Source organism: Podarcis gaigeae (assembly GCF_964106915.1).
Source record: "Podarcis gaigeae genome assembly, chromosome: 10".
NCBI lineage: Eukaryota > Metazoa > Chordata > Lepidosauria > Squamata > Lacertidae > Podarcis > Podarcis gaigeae.
The window spans coordinates 23,714,276-23,735,407 of NC_139686.1; the positions used below are offsets into that span (position 1 = coordinate 23,714,276).

Genomic DNA, 21,132 nt, shown 5'->3' on the forward strand with positions numbered 1-21,132 from the left:
CAATATAGGCAATTGCTGACATGGAGCTTCAGCTCTGACCTTAAGGCTGCTGTCCTGTACTAATAAGGAGACTCATTGGACAGAGATTAACTTCAAAATAAACATGGACAGAATTGTGCTGCAAGTTCTTTTGCAAAACGTATTGGATGATAGCCAACATCACATAGATGAAAATTTGCTTGTGCAGCAGCATGTCCCCCTGCTCTCTCATCCCGTGGCCTCTAAATCCACTGTGGCGGGTACCCCCAATCCTCTGGAGCATATTTGAGGACATGTGGAAGGAAAAGGTCCATTCCATTCATACAAGTATGTTTCAGTTAATGACAGACACCAATGAAGATTACCAGTTACCCATTACAGCTAATATTCTGCCCTGAGCATTCCTTATGTCTAAGCCTTTATAGTTCTCTTAAATGTTTGTAATTAAGAAGAAACCACATGTCTGGAAACAAAACATCTCCTTAATCATTATGTTGCTTATAAATTTCTTTGAATCCTTGAATATTCAGATGGGTTCAGGTACTGACTTAAGAGATGAAAAAATTGTATTGTGTTAAAATAGGATCTAAACATCTTAGTTTAGTAACTAAATCTAATCTTTGTTCATAGATTGCACACATGACCAAAAGTGAAATCTTCCTACAAGATACTGCATTTATTGGGCCTGGCCTCTTGTTTCTAGACCAGTACTTCAACAGTTTTATCGATGAATATATCGTTCTGTGGATAGCACTGGTAAGCAGTTTTCCATATGCTTAACTAAATTATGGAAAGTGTTTTCTCCTTTCTAGGTGTTTGAGTCAGACTCTCCAGCCTTGTATTCCAAACAGATGAAGGCTCAGAGTTATACCTGCTTTTATTTGTGTTGGACCATGTTCTGGTAGTAAAGTAGAAGTTGAGACCAAGTTTCAGTTGGGAAGTCCCTCATTCAAATCTTGCTTTTGTCACTAGGTGACCTTAGAAAAGTCTTTTGTCTCAGCTCCCTCTTTGCAATGAGATTCCAATTGCTTATCTTACAGCGTGTTTGTAAGAATTGCAAAAAAAAAAAAAAAAATCATAAAATTTTTAAAACCCAAAGAGCTGGATTTATTTATTGCATGCACAGATCTACTCCTTTTACATTTGTGGGTTTGAATGAAATTGACTCTTAAATTCAGGCTGCTAAACAAAGCTGCATCATAGGGAAGAAACAAAAATACATGTTTTATTGATTAGATACGATTACCGGACTACAAACCAGATATCCTCTGTATTTCTTAATTTAGTATTAAATTAGGAAGAGAGGCAGCAATGACTTTTCTGACCTATTTTCTTCGTTGTTCATGCATGTAATCTCTGAACTACAGATCTAACTAGAACGTTTTAACAATTGTAGAATTAAGGTGTATGCTTCTGTTATAACTTTATCTGTGTGCTTTGAAGAGCGAGAGAGAATTTAAGCACAGAATAATTCATTTGTGCAACACATGTTTTGATCTTAAGTTCTGAACTTTTTTCTCCCTCTTTAGTTCACATCCTTGATTGATTTACTGAGATACTCCACTGGGTTATGCAAACAGATTGCAGCTCACCTTCACATACAAGTCTTCAAAATCTCAACTCATCAAGCTCCTGAACAGGTTCAAAACCATAATGAGTGACTTATAGCTGAAAGCGAAGAGGAGGAGTTGGTTGGGGGTGGGGAAAGTGTTGAATGGTGGAAAATACCCTTTACAGCAATGCAGTTGTGGAAATTTTCAAAGAGAACTTAAGTGCATGAGTGGCTAAATGACATTAATTATATAATACCAAGTACCTACAGGCTCTGTTGGGACTTACTGTAATTGTTACTTTGAAATCATAGGAGTAGAGGGTCTAAGGAAGTTTTTGCTACAAAGTAGCAAATTATTTAGAAATTTGTTTTGCTCTTTGCAGACAGAAATGCTTGAAAACCTAATGTACTTGGCAGCTAACTGAACTTGTAAGAAACAGCCAAATATGGATTTCTTAGAAGGTAGTGTTATGTTGGTTCATTATATAGGGACAGTAATTGTATAAAATACAATTAAAATACTGCAAAAGTTATCCATTCTACATTTCACTGCTTTTGGAGAAAACTAGAGTCTTAGTTGAATATTGTTTTTATATATTTAAGGGCTAAAACTACTGAGTTGTCATCTTGTATCATAGTCTTAGGAGTGTGTCTTTCATATTAACTATGTTTAAGAGTTTCTGATACTGGTTAAAGGGGAAAAAAATAAGGAATTTAACCATAAATTAGTTGTCAAGGTTAAAACTATGGCATAATTTATCTTGCAGTAGTGTTTAAATTCTTAAGCGTTTAAATTCTTTGCATGAGCAGGGAGAATCATAATTGCACTTACTTCTTTCGCTTACAGTATAAATATTTGTGAATTGCTATTAAGAATTTGGCCTGTGGGCAGGATTCAACATTGTTACTGAGCGCAGAATGAGGTCTCCTTGCATACCAGGACATTCTCACTGCCCTCAATGCACTGTAAATCTGCTGTGGAGGCTTGCATGGGGGTGCGGAGAAGCTGGAGGAAAGTCCTGTTGTGTGATTGGACCTCGTTCCCCATGCACATACCCTACTGAGCGCTATGTTGAATTCCACCTTGTATTTTTAAAGAAATGAGTGAGCGAGGGATGTTAAGCTGGATAAAACAGTCTGCTAAGACCAAAACACATACAGCATACATTTCCTCTTTCTTTACAAAATGCAGTTTGAGCAGGAATGAGGAAAGGACTTTTTAACACCTCGTGCCCTTTGGCAGTGTTACTGATTAAATTTTCTCTCCCCAACCCAAAATAAATTCCTCTCATAGGTACAAAAACCTCTTTAATACACCAGAATGTGAAGTCATTTAAAAATGTAGTAGAATAAAGTCTTCGACATTTCAGGCAACAAATAAATTTGCATTTTCATTTAGTAAAATTTATCAGTGATGTCTAGGTATTATATAGCTGTGCTGTTTTTATATGGGATTTAATCATCCTGTCTAGAAACTGTTTTGTTTAGGAAGCAGTTTGTACAGTGATGGTCTCTGGAGGATTACTGTGTGTCTTTCATCACTTACTTCTAGATGTCATAAAGAAAAATAGAACCATAACTCCCAGCCAAGTCTTTTTGTGTAGCTAAGAGGAAAGAAATATGCCAACCTCAGCTGTGGACAAATGTGTAGTTTCATGTATTTTCACTTAATGCAAAGCCTTCTCAGAAAGTTTTAAACACCTAAGTGACAGGAGTGGATAGATCTAGTGACTGAGCTGATCTCTTTCTACTGGCAACAGATTTGAGTTTTAATTCAGTTATAAATATATGTATTTCAGAAGAACGTAAAACATTCTGAACCCCAACTTAGATTTGATGCTCTGTAACAATAAAAGCAGTTGTAGGTATTATCATCAGACAAGCTGGGTTGACTATTTCCAAGAAATTCAGGGTTGTCTTTTTCTTGGTGTTTAGAGCTAGTTCATACAACACAGTTCCTTTATCCAAGCAATCCCAAGTGATTCTTGGCTATGTGTTTAACAACAATGGGGGGTGGGGGAATCCTGGCAACTTTATCCAGAAAGAAGTCTACCAGTAAGCTGGGAAGGAAAGTTTATGGGGCTACCTCTCCCCATGTGCCTTCTTCCCCATTGCGGCTCTGTTCCTCTCAGTGCATCATCTGCAAAGAATGTGATTTACATGTGCTTCCTCCCCCCAGCAAAATTCAGAAGCAGTTTGGGCATTTGTAACAGCTGCATATGGGCCACAGGTTGCCCACATGTGCCTTAGAAGCTCACTGTAAGAAAGTTGTCCAGTCTTCTCCATTAAAAAGGAAAGTACTGAACAGTTAGATAGAAAGAAAACTGTTACCCTCCTGGGTCAGTTTTAAACAAGTGATGACGATCTCTTTAACAGCAAAACAACTAATCATGTTATTTTCTGGCTGAAAAGATAGTCTGCTTAAAAAACTGTGGGATCTTCAGCATGTCACCAAATTCAAAATTAAATGCTGACTAATGGGCACTAAAGAATCTCCATGAAGTGGCATTAGGATAATTAATGGTGGCAAAGCTTGACATTTAAATAAAACCATGTATTTATCCAAAAACTAGGTGAATGGTTTGCTGCCATTATTATAGCATGTAGTAATTGTTCTGGATTCCTTTAAAGTGATGTCAGAGTTTAAGACCAAATAAATTATTGCTACATTTCAGTTAAAACTGTGATTCTAAGTTGCTGTAATGAAAAAATTGTTTTATTTGTAATGCTTGAATTACCAGTGTGTTTTTACAGTAAGAAAATATGATTATGCTTTTATTTTTCTAAAAAAACCACAAAGCTCAATGATGGAAGTTTTTGCTGTTTGGGAGGAGGAAAACATTTCATTTAGAGTTTTTGGAGATAGGTACTTGCTTGATATACTTTTAAATTTTGCTTTTAATTAGGTTTCCTGAACTGTAGAGTGTATTTGTTTAGTTATTCAGAATTTACTGATAATATTAGGGGCTGGTAGACTATCTTCCCTCAAAAAAGTAGAACATTTTTTTACGGTGAGACCATGAAACTGGAAAATTACTAAGAGTGCCTTATAATAAAGGAAATCCCAAACTAGCAACATGTATATTTTATTTTATAATCATAAGGAAGTTCTTATGCATCTCCTTCAACTTTCAGATTAAGACATATTACTCTGGTTGGTATATAAGAATGAAACATTTTTTTGGTAGCAACCTGAAACAGTTTATATAGTTCTGCTGCAAGTACACACTTTTTAATAAGGCCTTGAATCTCATAGTACATGCAGTTTGTTTTTGCACCAAACACTCTGATAATAACAGTCTGTCAGACAGTTAAATAACATTAAGTATCTTGAACTTTCAAAAAGGTACCTTAACCCTGGGATCTAGATTCTCAATTTAAAAGGTGAAAAAAGATTGATGCAAATTAAAAACCATTAGGAATACTTTGAGAGACACAGGGAAAAAAATAAAATTAGCATATCCTGTTGCTAAGCAGCAATGAGCTGTCGGTTTCTTTGATATCAGAGCTGAATGTAAGGTATTCAAATATAGCAATTTTTAATATGGCGTTTAAAATACTGGCTCTTCCTCCCCATATGGCTAATGTATATAATTGTATCATGTTACTTAGGTACAAGTTGTTTCTCCACTGAGCCATCAGAATAACATGGACTGAAGAGATTTGCGAACAGTTGCCATCTCTTGCTGTTGCTGTTAAGAGAGAAAAAAATGCTGATCAAATGTAACATTTTGTATCATAGTGTTCTGACTTGCTGAATATAAATGGTAAATGTTTAATTTTTCTATTTAAATGTTGTTTTAAAATGTCACTGAAATTTTCCATAAATCAGTATTAACACTTACAGTGTCCATCATGATCTTCTTTTGCAACATAGCCATTTCTTTCCGAAGCTCATTTTGTGCACCTACTAAAAGACTTTCATGAGTCTTCTCCATGTCTTCCATACTCTAAAATCAGATAGCAGCTTCATGAAAATCTGTTACTGGTTTACACCCAGAAATGTTGTTACATTTTAGAAGTCAAGGAATGGCCATGAATTACCAGAGTGCTTAGCAATGGCAACGATAGTAGCCTAAACACATCAAAATTTTGAGAAGTAATTATGCTATGGTAAGAGGTCATCTGGAATAGTGTTCTATTCTTTGCACTGCTTATCCAAACAATATATTGTTCAACTGCCCTAGAGGAATTGCCAGCAAGATGACAAAGGAGTCTACAAAGCAGTGATATTACTAACACATATGCATGTACAAATGTAAATGTAAAGGCTTGACAAGGTTAGCATTACAGTGGTACCTCTGGTTACAGACGCTTTGGGTTACAAACTCTGCTAACCAGGAAGTGGTTGCTCCAGATTAAGAAATTTGCCCCAGGATAAGAACGGAAATCGCATGCCAGCGGTGCAGCAGGCCCCCATTAGCAAAAGCACACCTCAGGTTAAGAACTGTTTCAGGTTAAGAACGGACCTCTGGGACGAATTAAGTTCTTAACCCGAGGTACCACTGTATATGCGTGTTTTGTCCAACTATGTAGCCATGCTGTCTCACCACAGAGAAGAGCAAAAGTACTGCTGGGGCAATATTCAGTTGATGCTCATGCTACTCTTCATGCAAAGCATATTAGGTGTCAAATACTCAAGTGGAAACAGAGCAGAATGGATGCAACATGAAGTTAAAGTTTAAGTAGTAGTTGCAATTATTTTTAAGCATAAATGTATAGATAGTATGCCACTGCAGATCTTGCCATATTAGCAGCAGGGACAGCACAGGATGTCTGTTTGTATCCAGCAGTTCTATGAGCAGAAAGCAGCTCATGCAACAGGTTTTCTTTTTCTTCCCTTCCTTCTGTACCCTCCAAAAACTCTCTAAGAAAGCTGGTGAAATTTCAGGTAAATCCTCCTGGCCCATCACAGGCCTCTATGAGACAGACCCCACTGTGCAGAAGGGCATCTAGACCCTCTGGAAAGAGGTTTCGGGAGATGTAGGTAGAAGAAGGGGAAGAGAAAACCAGTGGTGGAAGCTGCCTTCTCACACAAACTTTGTTTTAATATACTGTAAACTAAAATAACAATGCACTTTTAATAACAAACTTGATCAAACGATCGTTGCTTTTTAATATACCTTTAAAAATTGCTCATACAGCTGCTTAATTGTTTTCAGTCTTTGACTCTGAACTATTCTTGCTTGTTGGAAAGTTTTTTGTTGTTGCCGAAACATGTTCTAAGGAAGGAAAAAGAGGCTATAATAAATGTAGGAATAAATATTCATATAATAAAGCTCTATCACATTGTTACTAATTGTAAACTCTAAGCATAACCAAAGCTGGTATGCTAGGACAAATGGGGCACTGCCTCTCCAACTTCAGTTTGCCCCATCTGCCTTGCCTACATCCCGTCCATGGGTAACTCTGCCAGTGACTGCTGCTGCTGCACCCTGGCCTGTGTAGGATTCAGAAAGGAAAAGGTTAGGGACAAAACTAGAATTAGTTTGCTCTAGGTCCACCTGCTGTTGGTTTCCTTTATTTCCAGTTATTACCATAAGTGTATGTGTGTGTATATATATTCTTAAATTAATTTCTAAGCCTTTGCTGTACATTCATATAGGGTTTCCAGGGGCATGCAAGTCAGTGAATGAACAAAAAAAGAAAGAAATTCTAAGAAAATGGTGTATAGTTTTTACATGTCAAATTGTTTCCAATGGCAAGGTTTTCTTGCTTTCACTTGCTATTTATTTACATTTATATGCCGCCATAAACAATGGGCAACTTATAGTAGTAACTGAATGCTTATCTTCCACTGAACGTATTGTTGTTGCTTACCACTGCAAACTTATCCAGTGTATATTTATTTAAGGAACAAATTGATCACAGTGCAGAAACATTGGCTCTGCTAACTATGGCGTAACATTATCTTTTGACCTAATATCTGAGATGTTATTACTGATCAGCACTTGGACTCTGCTAATTTACTTAGATCTCCTTCACCCTAGGTGAGCATATTGTTTTCCTAAAGCTAGGGCTACACACAACCCTGAATATTACCTGTCTGTTTTGTGAATGGTAACATTCCACACTGCAGTATAAGGAGAATGAAATATCAGCCTCAGGCACTTACATTTATTATTCAAGAAGTTAAGAAAAACAAACCATTAATTTTTCTTCCTGTTCCTCAGATTTCTTTATATCAGCATCCCACTGTTGAAATACATGCAGGAACTGCTGAGAATATTCGTGTTGGACCTTCTGCCTAAAATATATATTTTGCAAGCTGAAATAATGCATTTTTGAATGTTAACATGAAATACCATTGATTTATAAACTGTAAAGGCATCGGTGAAAGATGGAGCACCTAAAACATTCAGTTAGTCACACAAACTTTAAAAAAAGGAAGAGTTGGTAGATATGAGAGAATACAGCTAAGGTGAAAGGTGGCCATCTTCTAATTTGGAAAAAAAACACACCATAGAACATTGAAGAGTATTGTTCTAAAGTAGGTTTACAATGCAATCATATGCATGTTTACTTCAAGTAAGTCCAATTATGTTCAGTAAGGTGAACTTCTAAATAAATAGTGTAAGAGGTCAGGGGTCCCTTTACCTTTAAGAATGTAACTTAAATGTTATTTTAAAGAATTTGCTTTCTAAAATGAAATATTCTGATTAGGAACCAACTCCTTTACTATAGTAAATGACCAGGAAATCATATCCAGACAGACAATCAAAACTCAGACACTAAGTCCAGGATGGAAATCCTTTTTTGGTTTAGTGTCACATTTCCAGGGGAGGGGTACAACTTGTTGGGGAGGCCACATGCTGCTCATGGGCAGGAACAGAGCCAATAGTGAGCAGGGCCACCCTCTCTCTGACACCCCCATTTCTCTCTTCCCCTGTTTAACATGCTGCTAAGAGAGGGAAAGATAGATTGCTCTTCCCAGGTCTGATCTGATCATTTGCATATATTATTGCTTTCATCCATTTTGGCTTTTCTGCCTGTTGGCTCTCCCTACCTACATGGAATCAGACTGAGGGCCACAGGTTGAATCTCTGCCACAAATGTGCAATGTATGTTAGTGTTAATTATAACCCCCACCTTTGCTCTTGTTGTGTTTTCCAAACGTGTTCTATTTTCTGGTTGCTTGTTTTGAGAGAAGCTTTCGTGTACATTTCTAATCTTTTCCTTTTAGCCAGAAGAGCTTTGTTAATGTCCGCTGCAGAAAGACAAAGAATCATTAGGCATTGTATCTTAAAACATATGTAAAGGTTTATAAGATTTGCAAAAAAAAAAAAAAAAAAAAAAGCTAGAATGTCTCACACACTACACCTGGAGGGCTGTTGCAGCGTTAGGCTACCGTAGTGGCTACAGTAATTAATGCATGAATCCAGGGACCTCTTCTCAAACTGATTTTGAATCTAGTATAAGCTGTATTAAAATTACAGGGTTTATATGGCAGCTTTTATAGTGTGTTGATCTATCAGTGAAGTATTTTGTCATCAACACTTTTAACACCCCACAATAAACACACAAACTAAGCGGAAGCTGACTGGCACAATCCAGTCTGCCCAAAGATTTGGATTCTTACATGAAGCCCTTTCAAGCAAGCCCATAACCAAACAATCTAGGCAGGTGCTTTTGTAAAACATGATACCTTTTGAGGCTAAAACTTTAGAGAGAACTCTAATAAGAGACAGTAGAATATCAAAGGAGCAAAATACAGCATTGGTTAAGCAGTTGCCTTTCTTCACTGTTAAGTACAGTATTATTCATGTTCCATGATTTGCAGACATATTCCAAAACATCATGAAGTTCAAGATGGATTTGAGAAAGCTTGTGGCCCATGCTCAAATTGCATAAGCTGTAGCCATGCTGTGTATCCTTAAGAGGACTGAAACCTCATTAGAGAAAGATTAGTTGATCAGTTATATGCACTTTAGTCACTAGATTAATCAAATCTGCATATGGGTAAAAACACAGCTGAAGGAAGAAACACATTTGTTTTTAGATTATGTGCATGTGTTGTAGCTGGCATCATTTCAGAAGAAATAAGCATGCCAAAGGGAGATTATAAGCTGTTTCTTGCCATACAGTAGCTTTTATAAGCACTTGTATTAAAATATGTATTTTTATTTTTAAAAACTGCTCCTCAGTTAATTGGGATACTTTTAAAGTCAGTTGATTAGATCAAAGAAGCATTGCAGTCCTTATCCTTGAGCAGGCATTGGGACAAATTAAGAAGTCTTTTTGCATCATCCTTTGTTAACTACCACCCTTCATTACAGAAAGTGGGGAAGAGCTAGGTTCTTGCTATGGAGGCGACTGATATGGACACAGACAAGATGGAATCTTGCCAGTAATGTCTAACAGATTAATGAAGGCCATGTTCCATCACATTTTGACCTAGCCAGTCTATTTTAGTAGAATTTGCTTCACATGAGTGTGAAACCCAAAGACATAGAAATTTCTAAGTAATTTTTTTCTGAGCAGGCATGGATAACCTGCACCCTAATCTTGAAGTTTGCATTGGCACATCTGCTTTGGCAAAGTCATTGCAACTCTGATGTAATCAATTGATCAATCTAATTAAGTACTACAAATGACAATATCCCACTGCACTCCTGTCATCATACTACAGGAAATAATGTTTGGAATGCAAATTGTTAATTTGTTCATATGACTAAAAAGAAAACATTTATTTTAAAAACTGGTTTATATCCGACTAAGTTGTTTCCAGGTTAGAGCCATTAAAATTAAAGCTAGCCATATCCATTTATTTCACTAGGTCTACTCTGAGCAGAACTTACTTGGAAACAATCCTGTATTTTGAAATAAAAGGGCAAGACCCTTCTCCCATATAACTATTTTATTAACTGACAGTATGTAAGTATTTTCTAAAACATACCTCCAAATCTTTCCAGCATATTCTGTACTTCTCCCCTATAAAAATATTCATATTTTTAGAATGACTTTTTGCATTAAGAGAACTAGTTTATATTTTTCAGATATTATTTGTAAGTGGTAGCAAGCTGCAACAGAGACCAACAATAATTAACACTACTAAAAGCCTTGTGACAAAGGGAGTGGGGGGAATCAGCACTGTGAAGGGGTATAATCTTTGGGACATCTGAGGGGGGGGGGCGGAATGTAAACCACAACAGGATAGAGACATTAAATTATATTGCCAAGATTTTGCCCATCAATAAATATATAATTAACAAAGAGCATAACCTTCTGTTTATGACTCAGTAGTTTAAAACATCTTACGTTGAAAGCTGCCATTTTTAATTATAAGCTTAATGAGTCTGCTGAAAATTCTGTCAGAGATGCTAACATTCCTAGGATTCTTGGAAGCCATGGCAGTTGAAGCAGATTTAAGACTGCAATCCTAAACACATTTACTGTGGAATATTTCTCATAGAATTCAGTGCACCCAACTTCTGAGTAACTATGTTTAGAATTATGCTGTGAAATTGGTTTACATTTATAACATGGTTTACATGGGCTTCTATTACATTATGAGTTGATCTATTGGGGATTTGATGGTGGTTTGGATGTAACTTAATGTGTGAAGAACAGTGCAATCCTTTCCATGTCTACTCAGAAATCCCACAACGTTCATTGGGACTTGCTCCCTAGTAGTCTCCGTTAACTTCAGAGCTTCCTTGCCTCTCTATTCTGTAATAATTACTGAGAAGAGGGCAACTGAATTATCCTTCATTAATTAAAGTGGGCTAGATTCAAAGGTTCTCTTCCTCCAATGGAAGGGGATTCCTCCAACAGAGCAAGCACCTTATATCAGAGTAAGCTCCTTACTTTGGAAAAAGAGAAGCTTTGGATCCACACCAGTATCTAACCACTTCAAATGTTGTAGGCGTACAATTCCCATTATTCCTGACTATTTGCCATGCTGGCTGAGGCTGGTGGGACCTGATCTAACAACATCTAAAGGGGCACAGGTTATCCAGCTGTGATCTACAGCCAACAAATTTTTAGTTATGTTCCTATGTAAACGTGCTGTGTTTTTTTTAAACAGATCTTGATTGTAGCCAGACTTAACAACGTAAAAGTAATATATATTTTTTCTGGCTACAATAATTGTAACAAAGAGGCACTGGAAACATAACTGATACTTTATAACTGTAAAAAATAATTTAACATTACATGGCAAAAAATAAATATTAAACTATTTACCCAACTTCATCTTCAACTACAGGACGAGGCGTCAGTGAAGGTCTTTTTTTCCCATGTTTATCAATTATTGGAGTTTCATCTTTATGGGAGGAAAATAGAAGGTGCAGTTTACCAATTATTTGTATCACATTAAAATGTTTTAAATCCCATATACCATTTTTAAATGAAAATTCTTCAAAAAGCAATTTACAAGTTACATAAAATATCATTTAAAACCATATAAAACACCACAAAAATCTCAAAACAATATGTGAGAACTAAAAATCAAGAGGACCATCACTACCCCAGCATAATATAAAATTACCAAAATTAGGTGAAAATATTAGTTTTGCACTCAGCTCAAATTAACTGATAAAGGCCACAGTAAAAATAGCCTGTTTAAAACCTGGAAGGGATGGGCTCTGTGTAATGTCCCATTAAATCACCTTCCACATCTGGGGGGCCATGAGCAAGAATACCCTTGTCTGTCAGCTTGCCAGTCTTATTTCCATTATAAATAGGCACCTAAGTAGAGCTTCAAAGGCGGATCTTAAGGTACAAGCAAGTTGCTATGGATCCAAGCAGATCTCAGGCTTTTTAAAACTAGTATTCCAAGATCCACCAACCAGAACTTGGTGCAAAGACATATATTGAAAAAGGAGACAGCAATGTTTCTGAATACCAGTTGCTGGAAATCACAGGAGGGGAGAGTGCTCTTGAGCTCAAGTCCCGCTTGCAGGTTACCCACAGGCATCTAAGTTGGCCACGGAGAGAATACAGTGCTGGACTAAATGGGCCATTGACCTGATCTGGCAGGCTACTCTTACATTCTTCTGCATGCAGGAATTTGTTTTGAGTACCAGAAATTAACCAAATTCATGGTCCTTCCCCACAAAGAATACCCTCCTTGTTAACCCCTGCCTACACACACTTCCTTCATTTCAACAGTATATTGGAGGGGGGGTTCTCAGTTTGTTGTTGTTTATTTTATTATTACATTTATACCTAGCTTTTCTCCAGTGACCTCAAATCATTTTCCCAATTATCATTTTACCTTTACAACAACTTTGTTAGGCTGAAAGACGGTGACTTGCCCAAGGCCTCCCAAGTGAGTGAGGTTGGTGGCTGAATCCTTGTCTCTGAGGTCCTAATTCAGTATGCTAACCATTTAATAACTGGGAATCAGAAATTCTTATCAATTATTGAGATCTGCCAGTAGATCCTGATCTACCTTTTTCCCATCCTAGTTTTAGGCAACCCTGCCTAAGCCATTCAGAGCTTTTAAAGCTCAACACCAGCACTTTAAATTGGCCCTAGGATTGCACTGGAAATCAGAGCAACTGGTACAAAAGCCTGGATCCAACGAAGAGCTGAGAAGCTACATTATGTTCCATTCTCTTTGACTGCTGAGAATGCCAGACTATCTCCTCCCAATCCCTCAAGTGGAATCCACTTTCAAGAAAGAACTTCACCTGCTGAATGAAGCAGCAGGTTTGAATCCTTCTCTGCCAATTGCATGGTCATCTGATGAGGAGTAAACTTCTTCCATTTCACAAAGAAATTTGCTGTTGCGAAGACAGCCTTAGGCAAATGCCAAAAGTCAGGTTATCCAGCAGTCCTATTTGATAGAATTTGGGGTGTTTCCCCCCCCCATACTATTGTGAGAAAAAGGATGACTTATTCTATTTGTATTAGGAGTGCAACAAAACAAAATGTGTTTATCATTTTGTACTGATTACTACACCTTCTCTAACATCCTCTTCAGAGCCACTCAGATGTTTTTTTGTATGTTCTTCAAAGTCGTAGGCATGAACAATTGGATCTTCCTGTGCCAATTTAGCAGTTTTTGCTGCAGATTTTCTTCCTGATGGTGCCATAATCAGAGTAACTGCCATAAAATATATATATTTTTTGTTTAATTCACCACATAACACACAGTATGAATTTAAGATAGGGAAAAGAAGATACTAAGATACCACAGATTCCGGCATATAAGACGACTTTTTAACCCAGGAAAAGAGGTTAAAAAATCGAGGGTCATCTTATACGCCGGGTATGGGTGGTGCAGAGCGGAGCCTGCCCTTCGCTGCGGCGGCTGTGAAGCTGCAGCAGCGGCGGGCTCTGCTCTGGGCGGCTTTCTCCTGGTGCGGAGCCCACCCTCCTGCTGCTTCAGAAGCAGATGGTGGCTGGCTCAGCTCTGCGCCAGGAGAAAGCCACCTGGAGCAGAGCCCGCCCTGCTTCGGAAGCAGCAGTGGGCTCCGCGCCGGGCAGCTTTCTCCCGGCGCGGAGCTGCCCAGCGTATCAGGCGACTGAGCTTATAAGACGAACCCCCAAATTGCAGCTGCCAATTTGGGGGGGGGTTGTCTAATACGTCCAGTTGCCTAATACGCCAGAATCTACGGTACTATTTTATCTTGTATCTGTTATTGCGAATTCAGTCAGAATTCAATACATCTGCAGAATATTTTTACAAAGCTTTCACATATTTTGAAGTTAAACCTCATTTGACTACGTAAGCTACAGTGAATAATTATTGTAAAATGTTTCCAAGAACAATTTTTGAATGAGCTATTAAAGTTTAAATAATTCTGCTAGACCAGCTGCGCTACATGAAGTTCTTTGACTCCCAATTTGTTTCCAGGCCCAATTCAAATAACTTGTTTTTACATTTAAATCACATATGTTGTAGAATCAGGATATCTAAGTGGTCATCTCTTACATGAAGATGACTGCATATTTCAATCTTTACAGCATGGGTCTGATCCAGTCCCCCCAAACAAGTTATTCTGAACCCCAATTGCAAGCTCCCTCTAGTTTTGGCAGAGGCAGGAGAAAGGAAACCAAAGCAGACAGTGATGGGGTGGATGGAACTGAATGCCTCGATGGGGACGTAAATCATCTTCTCCCTGATCATTTGATGAATGCAGATGTGACCCCCTCCCCCTCAGACCAGCTGGGGAGGGGAGACAGTTTGTTCATTGTCTCCCTGTATGTGTGAGCATGTGAAAGTGCAAGACGGCCACACATATTGCTGACATGCATCTCCCAGGGGGTTGGCCAAGGGCAAGTGTGGCCCTTGAGCCTGAAAATGTCACCCCCCCCCTCAGCTCTATAGGGAGACTTTCTCCGTGTTTCAACATCATTTGAGGTGTGACTGCTGGTACACACTGTTAGATCTATTATGTATTTGTTAAGTTCTAAGATTTTGTACATGGTTTCTAACCAATTATTACTTGTACCAAGTTCAAGGTGTGGTTGGGCTACTGGAGAAAGAAACCCCCAATCAAAGATAAACAATTAGGGATTCAATAATCTAAAAATACTACTGTTGTTTGACAGCATACTGTTCATCCCCCTTTCCTCCCCTCCCATTTTGCAGCACCTTGTTCTAGCTCCCGATAGTACAATCCACTTTGTACGACGACGCTTACACACCTGGGTGTGTTTTAGAATTGCAGCCTCAAAGGCTGCTTCACTCAGCCACAAGAGCACAACCAACAACCTCTTCCCGCTTTTCTTCACTTACCAAACTTTTCTGCTCTACCTTCCTTTCAAGCCCAAGGCAAAGTGCATGCATGGCAGATTGGGTTCTCCTCCCATTCTACCCCCCCCCCATTCACAACAGCCCTGCAAACCTCCCCCCCCAACCAACCTCACTGCAATCAACCGAAGGCAACCAACCTTCAGGGTTATTGTTTTTATTTTGATTATATATTCTGTGGTTTTATATTTTGATTTTGTTCTGTGAACCGCCCTGAGACCTCCGGGTACAGGGCAGTATATAAACCAACCAACCAACCAACCAATCAATCAAATGAATGAATAAAACCATGCCCTAGGCTCCCCAATCTCTCTCACCACCAACAAACTAATAAATGGATAGGTGGAGAATCTGTCCACATGACGCTGACACAAAAAACCCCCACTATACAAAAGAAGGAAATCTACCCCTCAAACTCACAATGCCTATGATAGCCATGTCTCACACCAAATGTAACTGACTCTATGAACTGAAAACACCAAATGTAACTGACCTGCAGATAAGTCTCCATGAACTGAAAGCAGAGACGTTTTACATACACCTTTGTTATCCACTGAAATCTTTCAATAAAGAAAAACCAACCAACCAGACCTCTTATTATTATTAATTTATATACTATCCTATACCCAGGGGTCTCAGGGTAGTTCACAGAATAAAATCAATATATAAAACCACAAAATACCTAATAAAAATAAAAACTGCAACCCAGTACCACCCCCACCCACACACAAAAAAACAAAAACTATTTTAAAAGGGCATAGGATGTCATTAAGATCAACCAAAAGCTTGGTTAAAAAGGAACGTTTTTTGCCTGGCGCCTAAAGGCGTACAATGAAGGTGCCAGGCCAACATCCCTGGGGAGAGACCTATGAGGTGGGGCGGGGGGGGGGAGTGGCTCAAAATCACACACCCCCGTCAGTTTCGTGGTTGGGGGCGGGAATTCGAACCGCGGCCTCTCCTTACCCCCAGCCTGGCGCTCTAACCACCAAACCAGCCGCGTGACTTGATCGCCTTCCTTCAAGGCCGCCCCGTTTCCCGCCTAAATTACCTCAGGTTCCCTCCTTTTGGTTCTGCCGTTGTCCTTCCCCACCCGGGTCCCCTTTAGCCCAACCTCAAGCTGTCCCCCTTCCGCCAATTTCTCTCTTACAACCACCCAGCAGCATTTCCTACTTTCCCAAACCGCCGCTTCCCACCCCCCTTCTTTCTCCTCACTCCCTGAAAGAGGGAGAGAAAGGGAAAGGTGAGGCGGCGACGAGAAACACGACAGGGCCGGGCCGGGCCCAAAGAAAGTTCTATGCAGTTAATAAACATCGCGTCCTGTGGAACCTGCGTCAGACCTAAAGAAAAGGCACCCACCGCCTTCGCTCCCTGCCTCGCGTCTGCACGCGCAAACGCAAAAAAAACCCCAAGCGGATTAAACTTCAGGCGGCGGGAAAGGGGTTGAGGGGGTATCACAGTACACGCTTTCAAACAAAACATGCCACATTTCCCTAGTAATAGTAATAATAATAAACCAGCACAGAAGCAGAAGCGTTCTAACCCCCCCAGGCCGATTTTCTATTTGCAGGGAAGTTTTATATGAAGGGGGAAACTTCCAAAAGATCCTGCCCCCCCGTGCAGTCTGAAGTGGTGCAGTCCATTCCTTCTCTTCCAGCGGATCGGCTGCACCTGCCGCCTCAGGAAGCTGTATCCGACTTTTTTTTTTTAAAAAAAGAAGAGCCTATGGTAATGCTGCACACCGTCTGAGGCAAAATAAATAAATAAATAATTTTTAAAGGTTGCACTCGATTTCCCCCCCTCTAAACAAAATACCGCAAGTCCGTCTCTCACTTCTCCCCATTGGTAACAATTAGTTAAATAACGATTTCCTGCCATATCATGACCCACACAATTACCTGCCTCAGGTAGCAGCCGCCTCACTCAGCCTAATAGGAGGGGCAGTCCTGGCCTGCGCATTTCTCACTTAAAATTTTCTCGGAGTGAAACTCGCAATTTTATTTTTAGGAGTGTCTCTATTCTCTTTCCCTTTTTCCAATCCCATGGTCAGCCCACTAGAAACATTTGTGGTATAAAAAACATGGGCGTAGCAACTGCCCCCCCCATCAAGAAAATAAAGAAAAAAACTTAACTGACCAACTGCATCACAGAAAACTCGGTTCTGCCCTAACATAAAGCCTCCTCCCCACAATAAATTCTGGCTACGCCTATATATAAAAAATATGGGTTTTAAACAGGAAGCTACCAGAGATACTGATTGGAAATGAAGCAGTGTAATCACCCCACAATAGTTGCAGGTGCTAACAGTATTGAGAAGGCATGTGACTGTCAAAAGTATCGTGAGCACCAATCAATATGAACGTGACATGAAAAAAGACATCTGAAGGGACCCAAATGTTCTGACTTAATTTTTTTTCTACTTTTGTTGTGCGTTAGTCCATTCAGATATCAATGAGGTGGTAGCATTGGGGAAGTAGCAAAGGGGGGGGGGGCGGGAATAAAGCAGAAGAAACCCAGCAATGCACTTTTGTTGTGCCAAAAACATGTGCATAATACTGGATCAGCCTGGAGGGCCCCCGAGATGAGTGCAGGGTGGGGACCAACACACTTGCACCTTTGGTGCTGCCAATGCAGCAGTTTGACTTCGCCCCCGGAGATGCACATTGTCTTTCGAGAAAGTTGGGTGCCAACAACAAAAGGAGCCGCCTTGTAGCACTACAGACTGCCATTTTTTTATGATTAAGAAAAAACAACAACCCTCACTGAAAGTAAAAATACTATTCAATCAGGAGAAAGCTTCCAGCAGTCTGCTTCTTATAAACTCCCATCTGCACAATGGTACAATCCATACTACTACTTAACTCTCATTGTGTAAACGATGATCCTTTTCACACTTTATCTCCAATTCTTTACCAAACATGTGGACTGGATTGCACCTGCTCATCCTGTTCCTGAGCATAAATACTCTTTCACATCTTTTGCTGAATGCGCAAGTCAGGATCTGTGGGTAGAATCCTGTGCTCCTTCCAAATGGTCAATGCATATACTCAGGAGAGGAGTGAAAGGGACTTCACACTGCAAGTACAACTGCTTGAGCCAACACAAGGTGAAAAGTGGGAGAAAATGAACAGAAAATAGGACAAGACCACCATAAATCCATTGGAAGATTGCTTCAGTTTATAGAATAAAATTGTACTTTCCATACCTGTACTCTCCTCTAGCCTTGCTACTTTCCCATTCCTGGTCCCCCACTGATGCTGTCCTCAAACTTTTTCTTCTTCTTTTAAAACAGTCAGGTGTGCATCTGTGTGTAACATTTAGTTTAACTCTCTATGTACAGTTGAACTTGAACCCAGTCTACAATTTCTTACTTGCCAACCCTAAATATTGGACCAATGAGCTGCTTGACAGAGTAACTGTATTTACCAAAGTCAAGTTTGATTTCGATTTGGACACAAACTAGTTAGCATTAATCATGGTCTTCCTAATTTGGAAGTCACTACACACTATAGTAGACACAAACCAGGGTGCGGGTGGACAATATTGTCCACAGTAGAACTCCAGTGGACACAAAACAACATAGTTCAGTGTTGTGAGTAGAGCCACAATGCAATTGCTGCTTTAAAGTTTATTGTGAAATGAAGCTTTGCTTTTTAAGACAGGCAAAACAAGTAGCATTTTAAAGAAGTTGAACTAGATTTATTTATTTAAAAATTAGGTGTATGCACTTGATAAAGAATAAGGTGCCTTTTTGATTTAAAAATACTTAACCACTTTTCAGAGCATTAAATACTTGATCATTTTTCTTGACACACACACAATATAACATTTTTAAATCAAAAACATCTGTTAAAAGAAAGCACATATTTTACAGCACATGTACAATGAAAATCCCCCATCTTCATGATAAAATAATTACTCAGGTGATTATAGTCCTGAAAAGTTGTTAATATCATGATTAAAGACATTTCTTTTAAAATAATCTGTTTGGGACAAAAATCCCTTTTCTTTTCCTGGTCTGAGATTTGTTTTGACATAATAGGGCAGATCACTAGACTACTGTATGTCCGAATTTTTGAAAATGAATGCTTGATATGAAAAAATGGCTGAGTGTCATGCTCTTAGTTATACCGTTAAAACAATACAAAGTATTGAAAACTTATATGGAGAGGCACTTTTGCTGCTAAATATACACTGCTTGTACACATAATGCAGCCAAGCCCCTTTTGTTTATAGCCCTAATTTTTTTAATTAGGCGTACAATTCTTACTAGTGTTTCTAGAAACTGAATGGAGTAGATTGAGCTGCAGTTTACATTTTGATCAATAAAGGCATTATACAAAGAAAAGAATCAAATGTATTAAAATACCGTTTTTTCATAGTCTAGCAGCAGAACAATCTAGCAAATAGGACTTCACCATTCTAATCCTTCATTCTATAGATGAATCCGCCTTATATTTAAACTAGAGATACTTTACAGAATGAAGAGGGGTGGGGACAGACGCGAAGGCTACTATCCTGTTCCTTTGCACATGAAGAGCTGGATGCACAGCTGCTCAAAAGATCTACGTTAGGACTACCCTCACATCAAGCTGCTGCTATTCCAATCAGGGATTTGTGTTAACAGGGATACCTGGACTTTCCTAGAAACCCCCAGAAGCTCATTTTCTCTTATGCTTTCCATGTGGAGCTCTTGCCCTGCTCTTTCAAAGTAGCCTATAGGTCAGGAGCCTGAGGAACAACAAACATGGTAAGCCCTATAGTCAATGGACTGGCTACCATGGGGAATATATAACATAACAAGGCCTGAGAAATTGCGTATGTGGCAGTTACAATGGAGTGTTGTGGGAGTCAGTTCATATCCCGCCCTCCATGTACTCAAGAGGCAAGTTTACAGCTGTGCTTTACTGTTCAAAACATAGAGGGAAAGGTTAACTGGCTGAACGGTCAATGGCACATCAAATGCCTTGGGATGCAAGCTCAGGGACACATCTAACAGAAGATTCTATATCCAACATTATTATTTAGTTGGCAAAGGCTACTGCAACAAATGCAGCTATGTTTCTTTCAGTAACCCTTTTTATAAAAAAGGATAATGCACTCCGGAAATTATGTTTGTGAATTGCAACCATCTGAGAGCTGGCAACACAACCCTTCCTCACACAGTCTGTAAGAGCACATTCCTAAAACATCCCCTCTTATGCTGATAGCTGGGCAATGGTTAGGATGGTGAATATTTGCCTGTCTGCCAAGCCTGCACTGGTCCCAGCTTCAGACAACTACATGGAAAGCTACTACCAGCAGCTTCCCCGCACTGGCAGTAGCAAGTGCTAAAATCACAAAATAGGGTTGGGCACCGATGGCTTTGGGTCTTCTGGATCCAGAACCTCACCAATCCTCCTAGGGGCCCAATTCTCTGGCTGTTCAGTAGCATAGGTGTCATACACAGAGCCACAAAAGCTGTAATGGATGGTGACACTTCTGTTCATGCCCGGCACACAACTATCAAGACACTTCTGAGAGACGAAACATTGTACATGCTCATCACATGTGAGGTAGACTGATTTACAACAGAAGTCTTCTAGACCTTCATTCTTTCAGGGCAAACTTCTTTTTGAATCCTTCTCCTTGGAAAGAACTTTCGTTTGAAGGCTATTAACTGAAAAATTAAAGAACACTTTTGTGTGTGCGCGCAAATTAATACTTGGCAAAATCAAAACAGTCACATTGTTCTTGTCTATTCCCCTCCTTCCCAGGATGCCTCTGCCTGGCACAGCTATTTCCATGGCAGACTATTTCACCTCTGGAGATCAGAACAGACTTCATAACATAATGCATTTTGTGGGGGCAAACTGGGGAGCATATGTTTACACATAAATGCCTCAGTAACATGCATGTT

At 39.3% G+C, this 21,132-nt stretch overlaps 3 protein-coding genes across 10 annotated transcripts in view; 1 reads left to right on the forward strand and 2 right to left on the reverse strand.

Annotated features, from left to right (window-relative positions):
• The window catches only part of CHPT1 (choline phosphotransferase 1), a 20,765-nt gene extending 15,390 nt beyond the window's left edge, over positions 1-5,375 (forward strand). For 2 of the 4 annotated variants that reach the window (XM_083700665.1, XM_083700667.1), the window contains exons 7-10: positions 610-735; positions 1,509-1,619; positions 1,915-1,993; positions 5,144-5,375. In XM_083700665.1, the coding sequence (XP_083556791.1) occupies positions 610-735; positions 1,509-1,619; positions 1,915-1,956 (279 nt within the window). In that variant the 3' untranslated portion in view covers positions 1,957-1,993; positions 5,144-5,375. The remainder of the gene's footprint in view (positions 1-609; positions 736-1,508; positions 1,620-1,914; positions 1,994-5,143) is intronic. The other 2 variants (XM_083700664.1, XM_083700666.1) reach the window with 1 other exon arrangement.
• On the reverse strand, positions 4,319-17,285 carry SYCP3 (synaptonemal complex protein 3). Of its 4 annotated transcripts, none has more exons than XM_083700908.1 (9): positions 17,132-17,285; positions 13,440-13,583; positions 11,717-11,795; positions 10,428-10,462; positions 8,621-8,738; positions 7,679-7,778; positions 6,655-6,753; positions 5,377-5,481; positions 4,319-5,223 (listed from the first exon to the last, which is right to left on the reverse strand). In XM_083700908.1, exons 2-9 carry the CDS (start codon positions 13,570-13,572, stop codon positions 5,170-5,172), a joined length of 723 nt encoding a protein of 240 aa, XP_083557034.1. In that variant the 5' UTR covers positions 13,573-13,583; positions 17,132-17,285; the 3' UTR covers positions 4,319-5,169. The 4 variants fall into 4 exon arrangements, with proteins under 4 accessions (XP_083557034.1, XP_083557033.1, XP_083557032.1 ...); XM_083700907.1 differs by lacking the exon at positions 17,132-17,285 and adding an exon at positions 16,777-16,879; XM_083700906.1 differs by lacking the exon at positions 17,132-17,285 and adding an exon at positions 16,574-16,726.
• Positions 17,286-18,910: 1,625 nt separating this feature from the next.
• The window catches only part of GNPTAB (N-acetylglucosamine-1-phosphate transferase subunits alpha and beta), a 48,222-nt gene continuing 46,000 nt past the window's right edge, over positions 18,911-21,132 (reverse strand). For both annotated transcript variants that reach the window (XM_083699861.1, XM_083699862.1), the window contains exon 21: positions 18,911-20,892. In XM_083699861.1, coding sequence (XP_083555987.1) covers positions 20,815-20,892 — 78 coding nt within the window. In that variant the 3' untranslated portion in view covers positions 18,911-20,814. The remainder of the gene's footprint in view (positions 20,893-21,132) is intronic.